The sequence below is a fragment of the Mustela erminea genome, chromosome 13 (assembly GCF_009829155.1).
Source record: "Mustela erminea isolate mMusErm1 chromosome 13, mMusErm1.Pri, whole genome shotgun sequence".
In the NCBI taxonomy this organism is placed as follows: Eukaryota; Metazoa; Chordata; class Mammalia; order Carnivora; family Mustelidae; genus Mustela; species Mustela erminea.
In genome coordinates this window covers 91,988,474-92,001,230 of record NC_045626.1, presented here as the reverse complement: position 1 = coordinate 92,001,230, position 12,757 = coordinate 91,988,474, and the positions used below count along the sequence as shown (strand labels likewise).

The 12,757-nt window shown below is 60.3% G+C and overlaps 1 protein-coding gene across 18 annotated transcripts in view; it reads right to left on the bottom strand.

The window, feature by feature from the left end:
- EP400 (E1A binding protein p400) overlaps positions 1-12,757 on the bottom strand; it is a 98,193-nt gene that overhangs the window by 22,135 nt on the left and 63,301 nt on the right. For 17 of the 18 annotated variants that reach the window (XM_032311299.1, XM_032311305.1, XM_032311312.1 and 14 more), the window contains 11 exons: positions 10,776-10,887; positions 10,446-10,589; positions 6,898-7,038; positions 6,623-6,706; positions 6,347-6,481; positions 6,081-6,125; positions 5,848-6,001; positions 5,366-5,607; positions 5,064-5,237; positions 2,696-2,832; positions 2,499-2,555 (listed from right to left, as the gene is read on the bottom strand). In XM_032311299.1, coding sequence (XP_032167190.1) covers positions 2,499-2,555; positions 2,696-2,832; positions 5,064-5,237; positions 5,366-5,607; positions 5,848-6,001; positions 6,081-6,125; positions 6,347-6,481; positions 6,623-6,706; positions 6,898-7,038; positions 10,446-10,589; positions 10,776-10,887 — 1,425 coding nt within the window. The remainder of the gene's footprint in view (positions 1-2,498; positions 2,556-2,695; positions 2,833-5,063; positions 5,238-5,365; positions 5,608-5,847; positions 6,002-6,080; positions 6,126-6,346; positions 6,482-6,622; positions 6,707-6,897; positions 7,039-10,445; positions 10,590-10,775; positions 10,888-12,757) is intronic. The other variant, XM_032311304.1, reaches the window with a different exon arrangement.

Below are 12,757 nucleotides of genomic sequence, written 5' to 3'. Positions count from 1 at the left end.
AACCCCTCCTCAAAGAAGAAAACTGCCCATGTCGTCCAAGACCCCGTCTCCTATTTCCCTTCAACACAAAACCTTCCAGAAGGCAGGCCTTGGCCTGGTCCCCCACAGCAACACACAGTACAGTGCCCAGGATACCAGATGCCCTGAAAGGTGGTGGGTGCACCTCCTGGCAAACAGCCTTTCCCTTCCACCCAGCCCACCAAACTGACCACCGGCCCCAAGCTGGGCCTCCCTTCCCCGGCAGAGCATCAGTCCCTTCCAAGAAGCTGCCCGCAGCCCTGCGTCCCCAGGTCCTACTCTGGCCTGCCGATGCCCCAGGTTTGTAAGACTGATGCCAGGGCCCAGGCTACCTCCCGTGGCACCAGGCTTCCCGGGCGCAAAGGCTGACCAGCAAAGCCCAGAGGGAGGGAGCGCCCCTCACAGCCCGGCGCCACGAAGTCCCCGCAGGACCCCCCACCCTCCCACGGAACCCTCACTCCCGGGGCCTCCCCCAACCCCACCCAACTGCGAGCGCCCCACCTCTGGCTCCTCCCACCACAGACAGCCTGGCTGTGCTTGAAACCCCCACCCTCCCCATTTTCGGGCCTCCCCTGCCCTGCAGGGCCCGGGCCGCACCACAGCGGTCCGGTGCTGCCGCGCATCAGCCTCCCACCCCCATCGCTCACCCCAGCTGACGTGCTGACTTCTCACCCATTCTCCGACCTCAACCACGTCCGTCTGCCCTGATCGCCCCACCACGCCCACTCTCACACCGACAGCCACGCCTTCCTCCACCAACACTCCCTCCATCACACTTGGCAAACATATACCCGTGCCGGGCTCCCCTGGTCTGTCCGTTCCGGGTGGGGCCAGGTGCCTCCACTGATGAGACAGAAACCACCCCATGCACAGCAAGGCTCCCCAGCTATGCCACCCGGCATCACTGACTCCTCCTTGGTGCACAGCCTGGCCCCCGACCCCTCACGGACCCTTGCCCTTGGCTGCCACCTCCAGATCCCAGAGGACACCCAGAGCACAGAAGGCTGAGTCCGACCCCAGCTAGCAGCCTGCATGCTCAGGTCTCGTCCTCACCCTCTCCACCCTCTAGTCATGTCCTCTGGCCCGCATGGGATCCGTCCCTCTGACACGAGTCAAACACAGAAACAAACCCGGGCCCCCAGGACGCCACAGGCCTGCGTTCACTTCTCAGCCTCCGACCACCTCACCCCGGCTGGGCTTCACACTGAACCTATTCCCACTGGTGCCCCCAGTCCACCTGCCTCCCTGCTTGCCTGCCCCCCCACCTCAGAGGTACAACCAGGGGCCCCCTGTGCTTGTCCTGTGGACCTGCTGGCCCCACACACCGCAAACCCATCATGGTCAACCTAACACCCCCTCACGCCAGCAGAATACGCCCTTGTCTCGCCCCCAGACCCCGCTTGCCCCTGGCTCTGCAAGGCTGCTCCATCTACCTGCGGGACGACGGGTCCTTGAGCTCTGTAAGATCACTCTGAGTTGCATCTTGCACTTATGGAAATAAGAACGTGGCCTTTCCCTTGCTACTCAACTGCTGGGCCCAGCAGACACTAGGCACGCAGCCCACCCACAGATACTAGTTGGGTGAAACCATCGGTAACGCCACAAACCCACGCTAACGCCTGCTCTGTGCTCCAGGGTCCAGAACCTTACACCCACAGGCGTGGAGACACCCTGTAACTCAGGTAAAGAACACGAAGATGACTCGTGCTCTGAGAGAAAACAGAAGGCCAAGCTGCAACTGTCGACAAGGTGGGTAAGGGATGTGTGAGGGGTCCTGGGCCTGAGCCCCGCATATGTCCCGGAAGGCCGCCCCAGGCGTGAGCAGTAGGGCACGGCCATGAGGCAGGCCTGCAGAGTGGGATGGGTAGCACAAGCCTTGGGCTGCCTCAGAGCTGCCAGGAAGGGCCGTCGGGGGTCTCAGCAGAGATGTGCGCTGCTGGGGACCTCACTGAGAGTAGGTAAAAAGAAAGCAGGGCCTCCAGTGTCCTGCAGACCCTCCCTCGGGCAGCCACGAAGGCTCGAACCAGACGAGCACCGGGGCTTCATGTAGACATGCGGTTCCCACCACCTCAACGTAAAGCAAATAGCCGAAAGCAAGGGGAATGGGCAGCAAACACTTGCACACCCTGCGCTCAGCGCCCAAGGCAGCCCGCACACCCAGCATCTCCCTGCCCATCCTGCTGTCGGTCCTCTTCTTGCTCACTCAGTTTCAAAGCAAGCACACCCTCCCCTATGCAGGCTATACTTTCAAGGTAGAACCAGTAACACACACGCCAGGTGAGAGGCGGGCACGGCCGAGAAAGGAGAAAGCCTCTCCCATCTGTGTCCCCTGCAGCCTGCAGGCAAGGACACACCCTCGTCACGGCAGCACCGCGGGGCACTCACCAGCCCCCCACCGGCCTGCCTGGACACACAGATTGCACGATTCGCTGACCACACTAAAATGAGATCATTTCCAAGAGTAGAAAATACAGAAATACCTTTCTGCCAACACGGAGGCGTGCTTGGGGTTTTTCTGAAAGGGATTCATGCCAAGCCTGCAGTACAGGAAAGGAGACAGTGGTTACCAAACAAGAAAGAGTGCCCAGGAAGGCAGTGTGGCTGGCGCACACTGCAGGCCAGCGTCCCAGCCCCGGCTCGACCCGGGGACGGGGCGGGAAGGGCGCAGGGAGCATACAGAGGCTTGATGGGGGGGCTTCTCTTGCCGGCCGTCATCTTCATCAGGTCGAAGTGGCTCGTGTACAGCTGCGTGTGCGTGGCATTCTCGTCCTGGGCGTACATCTGGCCTGTGCGCAGGGGCCGGTTGTTCTTACTCTGAGACGAAACCCACAGCAGCACGTCAGTCAGCCAGTGGCTCATCTGGAGGCCCGACCTCAAACCTCCCGATCGAACACGGTTCCTTCTTCCCGAGGCTCAACACCACCGCCCACCGCCTGCGAACACTGTTCCCCTCCGCACTTCATCTCGTGTGAACCCGCAATCACCCAGCACAGGACTCCCTGCCTTTGCAGGGAAACGTGACCGCTGGGCAAAGTGCCCAAGGTTACACGACAACTGCGGCAGAGCCAGCACACCTCCGTCGGTGACAGACCCTGGGAAGCAAGCAGCAGCTGCCCAGGCACAGGCCTCCACCCACACGCACAGCGCAGGGGAGAGGTATGGGGGGCATGGAAGCGCTCTCGGGGGCTTCACCGTACTACCGGCCGACGGCCTGCCATTAAGCCAAGTACCTGCTCATTTCCAAGACACCTCAGTGTCCCGCACAACTTTGGAGCGACCCTCATGCCAGAGAGAAAACCAGTCTCCTGACACCATGTGTGTAAAGCCAGCGTGCTTGTTGGCAACCAGGTCTCACAGCTGAGCCACAGGGCACCCTGGGACACCCCCCCCCAACCACGTCCCAGGCTCTCACTGCCCCATAACCAGGACTCAAACACAGCGTGCCGGAGGGCAACTGCTACACGGTAAGAACCGCACACTGGAGGGCCGCGCACTCCGCCTTCCCATGTCATCTGTGCTAAGCAAAGGCTTTATTTCAAGGAGACCCACATCAGACGAAACTCAGAAGAACAAGACCAGCACGGGAGGCTCCTGAACAGGGGACCGCATCTGTGAGCACTTCCATGTCCCAGCAAAGTGAAGGAGAAAAGGCAGAGCAAGAATAAAATCAGGGAAGTCATGTGAGCCCAGGTCGCCACCAGCGGGAGGGTGCTCCTGCCTGAGCCCACCCCACAGGCTGCCACCAGCGGGCGGCTGAGGACACCAACCTCCCTGCTGCTTCTGACCCTATCACCTGGCCTTCTGCACAGCTGCCGGCCCATTTACCCACGCTGTCCCCTCGGAGCTAAAAAACGCACTTCTGCCTTTGCTCTAGATTTGCTTCTCCCATGACCTAGAACGGAAGACAGAGCTTCAACTTTACACGCCTCCACGTTATGTCACAGCTGTCGCGAGGAGGGTTTCCAACACAGAAGAGACCAAACACGAGATTCCACGAAGTCTCGCTGGCGAAGGCGCCACAAGTGGTATTGTGAGGAACACTTGCTTTCTTGTTTTTAAGCGACAAGCAAATCGAGGCCTTAAGACAAAATGTTTCCAGGAACACGAGAACAGAGGACGGTTGAAGCCATGATTTGCACACCACATCTGGGCCCCACGTGTGCGCCTCTGCCGCATCTGCCCCGTGCCATCCGGTGGGCTCCAGGGGACCCTGGTCAACGCCGGCAGCCCACCGGGTGAGCAGCGAGAAGGGGAACGGGGAAGACAGCAGACGGACGAACAGAAAGAGACGCTCTTGGCCCAAGAGCAACAAGAGGCACGCGTGGGAACCACACCACAGACATGCTTGTCCGAGGGTCTGGCTCTCAGGGGTCAGGCTGCCGCCGCCACGGGAAAGACACCGAACCCAACCTCCATGCGCTCAGCCTGTGCGCACGTGCACCGTCAGCTGGGACCAGGGTCCAGAGCTGGTCCCACCACTGTGGCAGCCGACACAGCCGGTGGAAACCCGGAGCAATGGCACGGGAGGCACCAGCAGACTTCTCGCCAAATAAGCCAACAGAGCCAAAGTCCCCTTCATTTACCCGATGCCTTTTCAAAAAATAAAAAGAAGGGGCGCCTGGGTGGCTCAGTGGGTTAAGTCTCTGCCTTCAGCTCGGGTCATGATCTCAGGGGCCTGGGATCGAGCCCTGCGTCGGGCTTCCTGCTCTGTGGAAAGCCTGCTTCTCCCTCTCCCACTCCCCCTGCTTGTGTTCCCTCTCACTCTGTCAAATAAACAGAATCTTTAAAAAAACTAAAAACAGAAAAAGAAAGAAATGAAGGTAAGAGCAAGCTCTCAGTGGCACAGGAGCCTCCAGACAGCATCTGGAATTTTCCAAGCACGTCGAGCAAGCTCTCAGGCCCAGGGCCAAGTCCCGCATTGCCTGCAGCCAGGACAGCTGTGCGCGGCACATGCCAGGTGCGGCACAGGCCTCCTGCCTCACTGGCTCCCCCGAGCCCGGGGGCTGGAGTTCCGCGGCCGCCGAGTGGAAGGGGTCCGCTCTCACCTTGCCCTCCTCCCTGGGGATGAGCACGTTCTCGTAGCGGCTCCGGCACTGCTTGGAAGAGCGGTAGATGCGGCTGCAGGAGTTGACGACGTCACTGACGAGGTCCCAGTTGGGCGTGTGGGCCGGGGACACGATGGTCAGGTTCAGAGGCAGCTCCAGCAGCTGCTTCACGGCCTGCAGGACCGGGTTCCAGGTGGCATCAGTCAGCAAGCCGCACCCACGGGTGCACACGCTTGCCCCAGGGCTATGACCCTGGGACGCGGACGGGAGGGGACAGGACGTGGCCTGTGGGCCACGCTCACCTGCAGCAGCGCCCAATCTTCACTGATGAGCCACTCGGGGTTGTCTGGGCCTGACTCGGCTGTTGGTTTAGCAAAAGTCGGCAGCGGCTTGGCAAACTGTGTCTGCTGCTTCAACAGAATATTCTTTTTCTGCTCCTTCCCTTCCCGGCGCATTTTCAACATGCCGGGCGTGGCGCGGTCGAACAGCGAGCGAGGGGGGACGACCGGCTCCCCGTGACGCTGCTTCTTCTTCCTGCCTGCAACTGGACAGAGAGCCGTCTCAGCGCGGCCCTCGGCGAGCGGACGACGCCTTCGCGGGCGAGCCAACGGGGGCAAGGACAACCGAGGAGGCCCGGCGCGAAGGCGTCTCGGGGCAGACACCCCGACTCTCCTGCCCGGACGCCGCGCAGGCCGCAGGCGCGCCGCTGCCCCCACCCCACCCCACCCCCTGCCGCTTCCCCCACCCCACGCCACCCCCTGCCGGCCCGGCCGCGAGGGCGCACCTGAGGGGTCCGTGCGGTGCCGCCGGCGCTCCTTCCTCACGTACACGGGAGGCAGCTTGGACTCTGGGATGGGCGTGGTTTCGTACGTGAGACACAGGACCGGGTCCACGTAGATGTCGTTGTCATCCTGGGGTGGCGTGGGCGGCGTCCAGAGCTGCGCGGAGAAGGGCGCGCCATGAGCGGTGCGCCCCGGGTCCGGCGCCCACCCCAGCACTCAGGGAGACCGTACTCACCGGCATGACCTCCACCTGCCCGTCGGCACCTTCGCACACGTACTCCTACGGGGGAGGGCAGCGCATCAGCACGACGCAATATCAGATGTGCGCCGTGAGCCACCGGCTCTCTACCTGCGTGTCCAGCAGGTCTCCAAGTACCTGCGACACCGTCTGACCACACTCGGGAAAAGCCCAAGCAGAAGCAGAGATCTGCAGCCAAGCGTGTAGCAGCAGACGCCGGCTGTCCCTGCTTCGGGCACTGCGCCGGCCCGAGCCGCACGTACCGCGTTGTAGGCGTCCTCCCTGGTGTAGGTGAGAAGCTGCTCCTGCTCCTGCTCCTGCAGCACTCGCGCCTCCCTCTCCCGCAGAGCCCTCGCGTTCTGGGCCTCCCACTCCCTCACGGCGGTCAGCACGGCGTCCTGGCAGAAGACCACAAAGAAGAGCCCTGAGATCCGCCCGCAGGCCCCACCCCCGCCACACCACCCCCTGCTCTTGCGGTCACCAGCCGAGCCCGGCATCTCCCCCCACCATGGGTCCACGTGCTGAGCCCACCCCCTTACCTCGCCGTCTCCCTCTTTCTCGGGGCCAGCCGGCGTGTGGAACAACTCCAGGTAATTCAGCGCATACTTCTCGATAGGCGTAAGCTGTTCCAAAAATCGTTTGAACAGGGTGAACAGCAAGTTAACCAAGGCTGAGGTCCTCAGACGACCCCCACTGACACTTGAATCAAGAAAGTGATCGTTCTTACTCTAAGCAACCAAAGGAAAAAAACGTCCAAAACACCGAAGCGTATGGAGAAGAAGTAGGCTGAAGTAGAGGAAGTGTGTGCCCGAACCTGTTCCATGAAGTCCGCTAACTCCTCCAGCTGCGACGGCTCCTCCTTCCGCCTCGGGCTGTCAGAGCCGGACGCCCCCGGCACGGCTTCCTCCTCGGGTTTCTGGGCGTCTTCCTCCAGGTACTCAATGCTCTTAAGGGCCTAAAGAAGTTACGGGCTTGTCTTACTTTCACGTATTTTTAAATTCCAGGGTTTGGAGAAGGAGCTGCCCTGCGTCACACCGATGAGACACACGTGCACCGCACGTGGAGCCTCCCCGGGGTCACGCGCTCCTGCTCGGGCCCAGGGAACCAAGCCCCGAGGGAGGCAGAGAACAAACGTGAGGGGCTCACACTGGACGGCGAGGCCCAGGGAAGAGCCACGTGCTGCCACACTACCAAGCTGCCAACCCCGAGAACAGAGCGGGACGGGGCACCTCGTTCAACCTCACGCCCGCCATGCACCATGGCCACGGCTCTGACCCACGAGAACGATTCTGCACGGTGCACGAGACACAGGCCTCTATCCACGGCATGAACAGGAGAAAAATGAGCCGACACCACGGCCGCCAAAACCAAACCCACACACATCAGGCGTGTAAGACGGGCAGCGGCCCCGCAGAGCAACAGCAGCAAGAGGAAGGAGGTGCCTCCCCACGGCGAGCAGCTCAGGCCTAACGCGCACCGGCAGCTGTGGACGCGCACACTCGTGCAGCAGGCGCGACCCAACAGTCTCTGGTTCCTGGGTGTCGATTAGGACCTGTATGACCTCTTTCCTTGGCAATTTGGAAAAATCTGCGGCTTACGACGTAATCTGACCTCCCACTACATGCAGAACACACACTGAAGCGCCCAGGTAAAAGCAAGGGGGTCCTGACGACCGGGGGTCAGCAGAACGTCTCTCAAGCAGCACATGAGAGCAACAGCCACGATACGAAGGGCCACTACGTGGCTTCGGAACGCGTGGTCCCCGCTCACGACCGCATCCCCAAAGGCACCCCCAAAATGCAGGAAGGTATTCCATGTGAATCCGTACAGAACACAGACACCGACCACTGAGAAAAGAAACCGCCCAGTCAACCGAAACACGGGGAAAGGACGTGAGCGGACACTTCAGGGATTGCGCAGAGACGCCCAAATTCACAGGCCGACAGCAAAGGCAAAACCCACCAGAGACACGGGCACATCTGCCACACGCTGCTGGGAAGGACACGCCAAGCCCTGCCTCCGATGCCGCTGCCGGAGCACAGATTGGCCTGGCCAGCCCCTGTGGGTCCCACGCATGCTCCCCGACAACCCAGGGGCCCCACCCCAAGGTGCATTCCCCAGAAGTCAGCGGAAACACACACACGCATTTGCCAAGAGACACGAAGACGATATTCACAGATGCACGGCTCAAAACAGACGGTGGGCCGGAGAAGGACGTCACAGCGACCCACAGCACACTGTCGCAGAGCCATGAGAACCACCACGACCTGAACCAGAAGCCGGACACACGGCAGCCGTGTGGCAGAGAGCTGCACTCGGGGATTGGGGGGGCGGTGGTTTCTGGGGAGCCCTCCCTAGAACACCCTCTCAAGCTCCTCTCTGTGATGCGGTGCTCCCAGGGTGTTCTTGCGCTTCAACGACACCTTCCCCGGAGGCTGTTTCCCTGCACGAAGCCCCTGAAGAGCGTCGCCCCTGCTGGAGGAGTCCCGGACTAGTCAGGCGAGGATGTTGCCTGGCACCGCTGCTCTGTGTGCGGCTGCTCCAACCGTGCCCTTGCCACTGGCCTCTGCGCCAGCCCCCAAGACCCAGACTCAGCACAGAGCCAGAGGGCCATTTGGAAGAACACAGCCAGGCCCCACCACCCTCACCCCTCATCCTCTGCTGACCCCCAGCTGCCCAGACGGTCCCTCTGCCCACACCGCCCCTCCCTGAACATCGCTCCTGGCCGCAGCAGGGGGAGTCCGTATTCTAGCCGTCTGCTGGCTTACAGTCTTTCCTCTTACTGGACCATACGCTGCACGGGGGGCGGCGGCACACCACGCCGTTCAGTCAGCGCTAGGTCCCTCCTGCCTAGAACATGCCCGACGCGCGGCCAGACATTCAACACACACGCTAGAACAGCACCTGTGCGTTGAGCTAGCGCGCTGCTCCGCCCGGAGCACACGTCCCCGAGACAACTGCGCACGGCACGCCATGTTCCGCACACACCCTCCTGCCTCTCGTTTCTCTCCCAGGACACGTGTGACACTTTCAACAGAAAGGTCAGTATTTCTGGGAGTGAACTGACCTTTTCTTTCTTTTTTTTTGTCAGAGAGAGCGAGCACAGACAGACAGAATGGCAGGCAGAGGCAGAGGGAGAAGCAGGCTTCCTGCTGAGCAAGGAGCCCAATGTGGGACTTGATCCCAGGACGCTGGGATCATGACCTGAGCCGAAGGCAGCCGCTTAACCCACTGAGCCCCTCAGGCATCCCTGACCTTTTCTTTTTAACCTCATGACGTAACACCTGTTTTTAAAAGAACAGGGGATGGGGTCATCATACACGGCAACTCCAGGAAGGAGGCAGGAGGATCCGCACCAAGTGGTCATCGCTGAGCCAGGGGGAGGGTCTGGTGCGGGACACCTACTTTTCATGATAAATCCCTGAAGCTTTTCCACGGATGTATTACTTTTCAACCAAACAAGGACCTTTAAAATAGCCAAGGCTGTGGCAAGTCCTCCTCACCAAGGGCGTGGGGATGGGGGTAGAGGGGCACCACAGGGGAGCCAGGGCAGCCGTCTACCATGGGCAAGAGAGTGGGAAGAGGCCTAGGACATGGGGGTGCCTCCAAGGCCAAGAGCCCAGAAACTGACACTCAGGAAGGAGGGGGAGGAGGGAGCAACCCCCCCAAGCAGGCCAAGGGGAAGCGGAGTCCGGGGGGAGCTGCAGCCAGGCTACTCCACGAGGCAGGGCAGGAGAGGATGTGGCCCCAAAAGCAGGTCTACGGTGTGTCTACACAGCCAGCACTGCCCAAAAACAAAGCACACAAGCCACACGTGTGATTTAACTTCAGCAGCTCATGCATTACATGTGTAAAAAGGCAGTATTCTACTTAACCCGATACACCCAAATATTACTTCAACAAGTAACCAACGTAAGAAGGTATTAACGAGATCACTTATGTCCTCCTTCGTCCTGTCCTGACAATCAGCTGTGCACCTTGCACTCACACACAGGGCTCCTATCAGACAGGACTGAAGACAGCAGGCCACGGGCACGGGCAGAGCAGACAAAGCAGGTCGGACAGGACAGGTGAGGCACGCCGCACTGTCAGCTGCCCGCTACGGCTCAGGGGAGGCAGCGTGGCGGCTCGTGGCTCGGGGAGAGCTGATGAGGACGGGGACGGCTGCCGAGCTGGGCAGCAGGCGCCTGAGACCCCCAGACTTTACACTGCTTTTTACCTGCTTTTCCAGATGAAAACACCCAGGAGAGAAAGGAAGCAGGCAGGAGGGGTGTACCAGGGCTGAGCGGGCAGCGTGCTCGGGGCCCACGGCACGTGCAGCACATCCTCGGGGACCCCCCAGGGCAGGCCATCCGCCCTCACCTCAATGAAAGGTCTTGCAATTTTGGGGGCGATGATTTCTGAGGCAGAAGGCTCCTGAGAGAGGACCACGAACTCCTCCGCCTTCACTGGGAAGCCGGCATCGTCAGTGGGAGAGCACACCTCAAACAGCTCCTGGATGGTCCGCTGCACACGAGACACACGTTAGCATCCGGCCGGAAGCAGGTCGGCGCCTGACCTGAGTGTCAGACTGCGTCACCAGGGAAACCGCCCAGCCACTCCTCACCCATGCGTTGAGCCGCGTTGCCTGCCCCTGCCCCCCACCCCAAACACCAGGTAGCAACCCCGAGGACGGCACGCCCATGATGGCACCTGTGTCAGGAAAGCCATGGAGTAGTCATTGCCCTGAGCGGCTACTTCCCGGATCAAGTCTTTGGTTCCGTTTTTCAAAAGCTTCTCTTCAATGGAATTACCACTCACGAGCCTACAAAACACAGACCCGTGTACGATGACAGCTGGACGTCCGGAAGCACGCCGCCACGAGCAGTCGGGATGCAAGGGTGGGGAGGCTGGTGGCACAGCACCCGGGCACTCGGGCAGGAGCTGCACAGCTCTGCAGGTGCTCAGGGCATCCCCTGTGTGGCGGTCAGGGCCACCTCTCCCACCCCACCTCTAGCCACCCCTACCTCCCCTGCCACACCTAGAAATGCCCTCCTAGGTCCCCCGTGAAGACCTCCAGTGTGGACAGCCTGGCAAGCCCACTTACACGACACAGCCTGCATTTTCAAGGGGTCACGTTTACACGCAACGGTGGGCAGCATCTGCTTCACCGCACACATATCTGCGTTTTGCATTCTCACCAAGTGGTGTGCTGCAGAGACCCCCCGACCCCGCGCCCAAACACTTCCAGTGGCTGCTCAACGCCCAGGGCACGGCTGTACCCGAAGCACAGGCACCCTCTGTCCCCACTATGCGCTGTAACAAGCTCCAGAAGGCAGCGACGCCACAGGCCGGCTCCCGGGAAGGAAATGCTGGGCACAAAGGGTGCACACCATCTCCTGTCCAGCAGACCCTGCTAACCTGATGTCCACACAGTGCAGCAACCGTGCGTCCCCAGTCAGGGCAGGCGGTCCCCGGCCATCACCACTAGCAGCTATGCCCACCGCCGTCCCGTCAGGGCGTGTAACAAAGACCGTCACACGTGCAGCACCTACCCTCCACCCGCGAGCCTGTGCCTCCCACACGTGTGTGCGCAGCTGGAATGGCCCGTTCCGAGGCTTGGGTTCGTCCCACCTTTCTCGAAGAAGGGCTCGTTTACCTTTTTTTCCTCAATTTGCACGAGCAATCTAACCCTCCGTCTGCTGTGACGATTGCAAATCATTGTCCAAATCTATTATTTGTGCATTAGTTGTGTTCATGGAATCTTCTTGCAAAAGCCAAACTTCAGCTTTCATTTTAACTGCAGTCAGGTATGCCTGCCTTTCCTTCCCTCCAAGCTTTCTGTCTGGCTAAATTGATCCCTTCAAGCCACAGGTACCACCTCTTCGGTACTATGCTAAGACCGCTGCTTGCTTTCTACAGCGGCGCGCCTAAGCCTAGGGACGGTGTTCTGGCCATCAAGTGGGCACAGCACTCCGGCCCAGCTCTTCCTCACGGTCCACAGCGTCAGCAGCAAGTGCTAAACGACCTGCGCCCCAACAAAGCTGGAACCCCACCCCGCTGGTTCATGCCCGGCTGTTCACTGCTTCCCCTCCCATGACGTGCCTTCCCCCGAGCCCCTCTGCTACAGCCCTTGTCAGCATTTCCACTGGCTGCTGTCAGCTGCCCTTCACTCCAAATACACTTTTTTTTCAAAAGATTTTGTTTATTTGACAGAGACACAGAGAGAGAAGGACCACAATCAGGGGAAGTGGGAGAGGGAGAAGCTGGCCCCCTGCAGGGCTGAGCGGGAGCCCAATGTGGGGCTCAATCCCAGGACCCAGGATCATGACCCGAGCCAAAGGCAGACACTTAACAACTGAGCCACCCAGGCGCCCCCAGATACACTTAAAAAAAAAAAACACTTTATCCAGGGGTGCCTGGGTTTCTTGGTCGGTTAAGTGTCAGCTCGGGTCACAATTCCGGGGTCCCAGAATCAGCCCGCACTGGGCTCCCCACTCAGTGAGGAGTCTGCTTCTCCTCCTCCCTCTGCCCTTGCTCCCACTCGTGTATGCATGTGCTCTCTCGCTGCCTCTCAAATAAAGAAAATCTTTAAAAATAAACAAAAGCAAATAAACCCCACTTTATCCACTCACAGCTACACACACATGCATATACACAAACCCCCACGATGACAACTTTCCTAAACACTGTTC